This window comes from Cyprinodon variegatus, unplaced genomic scaffold (genome assembly GCF_000732505.1).
Source record: "Cyprinodon variegatus isolate N-32 unplaced genomic scaffold, C_variegatus-1.0 Scaffold1269, whole genome shotgun sequence".
Classification (NCBI taxonomy): Eukaryota; Metazoa; Chordata; class Actinopteri; order Cyprinodontiformes; family Cyprinodontidae; genus Cyprinodon; species Cyprinodon variegatus.
The window spans coordinates 186,028-192,465 of NW_015151722.1; the positions used below are offsets into that span (position 1 = coordinate 186,028).

Below are 6,438 nucleotides of genomic sequence, written 5' to 3' on the forward strand. Positions count from 1 at the left end.
ACAGTGCACTTTTACTTTCGCCCTCTGGGGGGAGCCTCGCTGGAAAATCAACACCGGTTGCATAGTGTACCTTTAAATCAACCTTTAAAAAAAGACACAAAATGTTCAAATTCTTTGGCTGAAGGAGAAGAAACGCCAACAATAAGGCTGAGCTTAACTATAATGCAGACCTAAGTTTTATTTTTCCTTTTCGCATAGCTTTTAATCCCTTGTTAATTGTAGCTTTTTTTGCTATAGGTTAGCCTATCTAACCTCTTCCTCTTAGTTACTGTTCCAGTTGAAGATGGCTGATGCAACCACAGAGTGAAGAGGACCCCAATGAGCACAGTGATCTCCATCACTTAGACATGGAAGTTTGTAATAACCAGGACTCTCATAGATAGCCAGGGGGAAAAGGCCTCAGCCATCAGGGTGACCTACGTATTTCTTTGTTGAAAAAGAATTTTACAGAATATTTATCAGACCACAAGAAACTCAAATACCTGGACTACTAAGACAAAGATTGAACTATTTGATGGGAAACCAAGGCAACATGTTTTGAGGAAACCAGGCACAGCTCATCACCAGGGCAATTTACTCCCTACAGTGAAGCATGGTGGTGCTAGTATCATGCAATGGGCATGTTTTCCAGCTGCAGTGGAAGACATGAATGTAGTGATAAAACAAAGACATGCTGGGTTGAATTCAATTCACTTTATATAGCACCATTTCACAATACATCATCTCAAGGCACTTTACAGTTCACCATTCAAAGTTCTCTTTCCAAGGAAAACCAGCGGCCATGATTTTTGCCTGCGAGTGGTCTAGCCTCGATCAATGCCCAGGCCCTAGAACTGGCAGGCCAATCACAATGCAGAGATGTGTTTTGAATTTCTGGATTTTTTTCTGGATTTCTGGCGGCGTTTTGAGGACAGGACGACAAAGCTGCGCGACTCTGGAGAAAGTACAACAAGGAAGATGGCAGCAACTATTGAACAGTAGCATGCACTGCGGCAGCAGCAGCTTTCAATGGAGTGCTCCATTGAAAGTTGAAAGTTCTCTTTTCTGTTGCTGTTGTTCAATAAAAGTACGTTTAAAGGTAATTTGAGGCGAGAATATCATACTTTAAAGCGTCACTATATGGCCCATTTACCAATTTAATGCATAATTAAAAAAACTATTTCCAAAGTTGAGAGGACCACGGCAACCGGCAGAGCTCCGAGCCTAACGGCAGGCAGGGCTAACCATCTGCAGCCCATCTGCAGCGGCCCTCTCTTGGCATAGTAGTGTGTGAAGGACCGCTGGCTCTGATGGTGATTTTTGACTCAGCTCTGGAATCAGTTTTAGAAGGATTAGACTTGGGGTTTTTGTTGAAACGTGAGCAGGAGGAGGCTCTACGCTCATTAATTTTTAATAAGGACGTATTCGCCGTTTTACCGACAGGCTGTCTGTTTACACTCCCCCACCAGCTTTCTGTCGCGCTTACTACATCACAGTCAGTTGCGCTCATTGGTCAGAGTGTTGGCCAATAGGTACAGACATGGTTTGAAAAACAGTGGGTTGTTTTCATCAACAATCGTCTGATGTCTCATTCGTCGGGGCCAGAGTAAATTACACATTTAATCTCCCATTTAGTCTAGTTTATCAGGCTACCTGTTGATTTCATCGACTCATTGGCTCGAAGGCAATCCTTCACACTGAGCATGCTTGTAGCGACAGTGGAGAGAAAAAACTCCCTTTTAACAAGAAGAAGCCTCCAGCAGAACCAGGCTCAGTGTTAGCAGCCATCTGCTGAAGCCAACTGGGGTTCAAGGAGACAGAAATAGAGATACAAAAGGCAACTGTAAAAGGCGGCCCCGTCCAGGAAACACACAGCCAGGCAGACGGGCTCCAAGCCAGCTCCCATGTCAGAGGAGGAAGAGAGCACATCCAGCCAGTCACAGTCAGAGAAACAGGACTACACTGAAAAAGACCTCCAACATCTATAAACAAAGGTTTTTATGGCAGCAGCACAGCTGATATTTCTCTCCAGGATGGAGTCACAGCCAAACAGGAACAGACCAGATTAAGCTACTATGAGAAAAAGCAGAGAGCATAACGTTAGAGATTGAACTTATAGATTCTGCAGAGTGGGAAAATAGATATAGAATGAAGCAGAATGATGAAAAAAGGGCCTTATGTCCTCCAGAAGTATAAGTCTATAGCAACATAACTATAGAGATGCTCAGGATAACCTGAGCCCCTTTTATCTAAAAGGAAGGTCTTACACCCTTAAAGTAGACAGGGTGTCTGCCTCAAGGACTAAAACTGGCAGTTAGTTCCACAGGAGAGGAGCCTGATAACTAAAAGATCTGCCTCCCATTCTACTTTTAGAAATTCTAGGAAACACTAGTAAACCTGCAGATTGAGTTCAAAGTGCTTTGTTAGAAACATAAGGAACAATCATATCTCTGATATCAGATGGAGTTTGGCCATTTAAGGCTTTATATGTGAGAAGGAAGATTTTAAATTCTATTCTGGATTTAACTGGAAGCCAGTGAGGAGAAGATAGGATAAGAGAGATATGATCTCTCTTTTTAATTTTCATCAGAACTCTGGCTGCAGCATTTCGAATCAGCTGAAGGCTTTTAACTACAGTTTGTGGACTTCCTGATAGTAAAGAATTACAATAGTCCAGCCTTGAAGTAACAAATAAATTGACTGGTTTCTCAGTATCACCCCTGGACAGGTTATTTCTAATTTTTCCAATATTGCGCAGATGACAGAAGAAAATTCTAGAAACCTCTTTATATAAATTGCTGCTCTCGGTCTGTGAATGGGCCAACACCCTACTGCTTACAACCAATGTCTCTAAAGGAGTGGATCAGAACCACCCTGTGAATGTCCTGCAGGCCAGGCTGAGAATCCAAAGGGACCTTCTGTGCACAGAAGTCTCCAGGAGACGTTCTACAAAGAAGATAACTGCTAAGCTTGTGGCCTTTTGTAGAGATTTAAGGCTGGAATAACTGCTGAAACACGATGTTTTCTATTTGTAATATATTTGTAAAACGAGAAGCTTTCCCATGTTTTCATACCACAGTATCATGAGTAGAATTTAGGGTAAAGAGATTAATTTATTAACATTGAACAACATCACTGATTGTGATGTGACCTCCAGAATGACAACTTGCCTTTGATGATTTTTGCTCAGATTGTACCCTGCTGCCAGAGGAGTAAGCTCTGCGCTGGTGACGGATTGCAGGTTCATCATCAGGAAACATTTTCACTGCAGCTGGTGTTCTTTCCTTTATCCACTTAGCCTAGTTTAATGATAGTTTGAAGCAGATAACTCTTCATGTTATTGGTAGAAAATAAATCTGATTCACAGCAGTGTAGACTGACCCTGAACTGGTTTTGGTGCCTGTTTGCTTTCAGTCACCCCACACAAAAACTGGCTACACCATTTTTTACAAAAAGTCTGGAGAGCAACTGATCTGGACAATTAAAAAAAAAAACAGGAAAGTCATCCAACTGGGTAGGAAGATATGGAGGAATATTCTTTGTACTATGCATGAAAATAACAGGCGTAACTCAATGAGAGGGCACTGATGAGATCAGTTTCTCCTCCACAGACTGAAAGCCTTTGAGGAGAGCGGGCCGTACAAGGCGGTTTGGGGCAGAGCCTCCAATCAGGACGGGGTTGTATCCGATCAGCCTCCGACGTCTCGGGTTGTTGATCAGCGAGAGCAAATGGTGATGAGTGGAGGATACATACGCAGGTACACAGAGAAGCTAATGAGGCAGCTGCCTGGTGTGTGTTTGCTTTTATCACAGCAGCCTGGCAGGTAATCCAAGCTGTCCTCAAGCCTACAAGCAGCTGCTCAAACATAGGACGGCATCACAAACATGCACACAAAACGTGTCTACCTCCTCCTTTGTTTCAGGGTGACTAATGATGCTCGTGAGGATGAGATGGAGCAGAACCTGGCTCATGTGGGGAGCATCATGGGGAATCTAAAAAGCATGGCTTTGGACATCAGCAATGAGCTGGAATCGCAGGGTGGCCTGATTTCTCGCATTAACGAAAAGGTATGGAACTCTGGCTACTACTGATGATGGTGCAGAACCTTGTCAGTGGTGTCAAAAGTACACACTTTTGTTACTTAAGTAGAAGTATAGATACTGCAGTTTTAAACACTCTGGTCACGTTGAAGTATCAACCTCTTTACTCATGCAAAAGAGAAAAAGTATGTGCTCCAAAAGCTACTTAAACTATAAAAGTATAAAGTAACCTTTAAAAAAAAAAAAGAGCCAGATCCCACTATCTGAACTGAAAGCTCAACTTTTCGACTATTTCCAAAATAATTATTTCAGATATGGCTAAGTTGGTCTCTTGCTGGTCTCTGTCTCCATTTCCTGATACGCTCACGCTTGTTTCCAACCATGCAGACATTTCGACATCTTTTTCTGAATCCGAAAATGTAGCATGGCTTAGACAATGCAGTTTGAAGAACAGCTGCTTGCTTCTGATGATTTCCTTTAGCGTCCGCACAAAATTGATGAATAATTAAACAATGAATGTTTGCGTTATATGACTCATCCAATTACAATAGTTTCACTAGATGTGGATGGCGCCAATGATATGCACTGGATGGGCACATAACATGAAATAAAAATTTATAAACATTAAACCAAAGAGTAATGAGTAATGTTTGTTTTAAAAATGTAAGGAAAGAAAGTACAGATACTTGTGTGAAAATGTAATGAGTAGAAGTCAGGAGTAGGAAGAAAAATAAGTAATGAAGTAAAGTATAGATACCTAAAAAGTGTACTTAAGTACAGTAACGAAATATTTGTACTTCGTTACTTGATACCTCTGAACTTTGTTAAAACACACCAACAAAAAGAAAATTTGCTGAACAAACCATGAAAAATGGCATCTCAAAGGATTACCTCCACTCAGAGAACTTCCATCAGCTGTAGCAGCAGAAAAAAGGCTACATCTAGATCCCTTCTAAATGTATTCACACCCCCTTAACCTATCCATTCCTCATTTTGTCACATTACAGCAGCAAACCTCACTGTGTTTCACTGCGACATTTTCCTATAGACAAACAAAACAGGGTGCATAATGATGATGTCCAAGACAACTAAGTGTGTTTTTTAAGCAATTGAAAAGTTGCATAAACTAAAAAAATATTGTTTCACAAGAAACTGCTTTTTAGAGTTACCATAATAATGGATCAGCTGTGTAATTCAATATGAGTAACTGCAAATGTTTCTGACCTCAGAGGTTCTTTAGAGAAAAAGACCAAGGAACCTCAAAGACAGAGGAAGTTCTAGAGGTTTTAAAGCAGGGCAAGGTTCTGAAACAGTATCCCACACTTTAAGCATCTCCCAAAATCACCTGCATATGGAATCGCTGCTAAATATGGCTCCACAGAGCACTGAACCAAGGGCATAACAAAGATGCATAGAAAATTTTTATATTTTCATTCATATAAGTGTAAAAAACAAAAAAAAACAAAAAAACATTTGCTTTCTTCCTCCCTGGTAATTATGGTTAACTTAATTTTGTGAAGCTGTGCCATCAGCTGATGCAATGAAGCAAACTGAATCCTGATTTATTTCTCTCTCCTCTCTGTGCAGGCCAACGTTAATGTTTCCCGCATTGAAGCCGCCAACCAGAAGGCAAACAACCTGATGAAGCGATAGGAGCACAGGACTGAATAAGTGAGGGACTGCCTTTGATTCAATGAGTCGATGCAATCAACTGATTTTCCTTAGATGGAAACTTTGACTCAATTTGACTGTATCATCCCGTGAACTGTAAAGTGCCTTGAGATGACATCTGTTGTGAATTGGCACTATTAAATAAAAATGAATTGAATTGAATAAGCTGAGCAACTTAGTCTGTTTTTTCAGTGGAGAACTTCAGCTGCACTTCTTTATGTTTTTGTTCATTTCTAATTCTTTATTGGGACTGTTTTTTAGTTGGTGGCCTGTTGGATAACTCTTGTTGACTATTCCTTTGGAGTGCTTTAATTTTATTGTGGGGTTTTAATTGTAATTGTATCAAATTTGCTCCAATAAGGTATCCCCAGGTCACTTGAACAGGTCACAGTAATGATCCCTGCAAGGAAAGTGAGCCCCTGCAGCAGCTCTATCACCACTACTATCACCTGACAGCTCAACCAGATGATAGAGATGGACAAATGCAGAACGATTAACACGAGGCATCATGCTTCGTGGAATGTTGAGTGCACATTTTCCCTTTTATTAGAATACATCTTGATGTTCTCAACCACAGGTTCAGTCCCCATTTTCTCCAACATTGGTCAGCTCCCCTCCACAGCAGCTCGTTTTACTGTATCACATGTTCCCAAGTGGTTGAAAACACGTGTATTACGGCGCCCTCTTCAGATTTAGTTGGGTATTGCGTGCAGAAGGTAAGTACGCATTTCTCATGAAAGAAAGAAC

At 41.1% G+C, this 6,438-nt stretch overlaps 1 protein-coding gene across 2 annotated transcripts in view; it reads left to right on the top strand.

Moving 5' to 3' along the window:
• LOC107102522 (synaptosomal-associated protein 25-like) overlaps window positions 1–5,838 on the top strand; it is a 17,555-nt gene extending 11,717 nt beyond the window's left edge. Inside the window, exons 5-7 of one of the 2 annotated variants that reach the window (XM_015401864.1) lie at window positions 3,591–3,737; window positions 3,903–4,047; window positions 5,608–5,838. In XM_015401864.1, coding sequence (XP_015257350.1) covers window positions 3,591–3,737; window positions 3,903–4,047; window positions 5,608–5,673 — 358 coding nt within the window. In that variant the 3' untranslated portion in view covers window positions 5,674–5,838. The remainder of the gene's footprint in view (window positions 1–3,590; window positions 3,738–3,902; window positions 4,048–5,607) is intronic. The other variant, XM_015401866.1, reaches the window with a different exon arrangement.
• The last annotated feature ends 600 nt before the right edge of the window (window positions 5,839–6,438 follow it).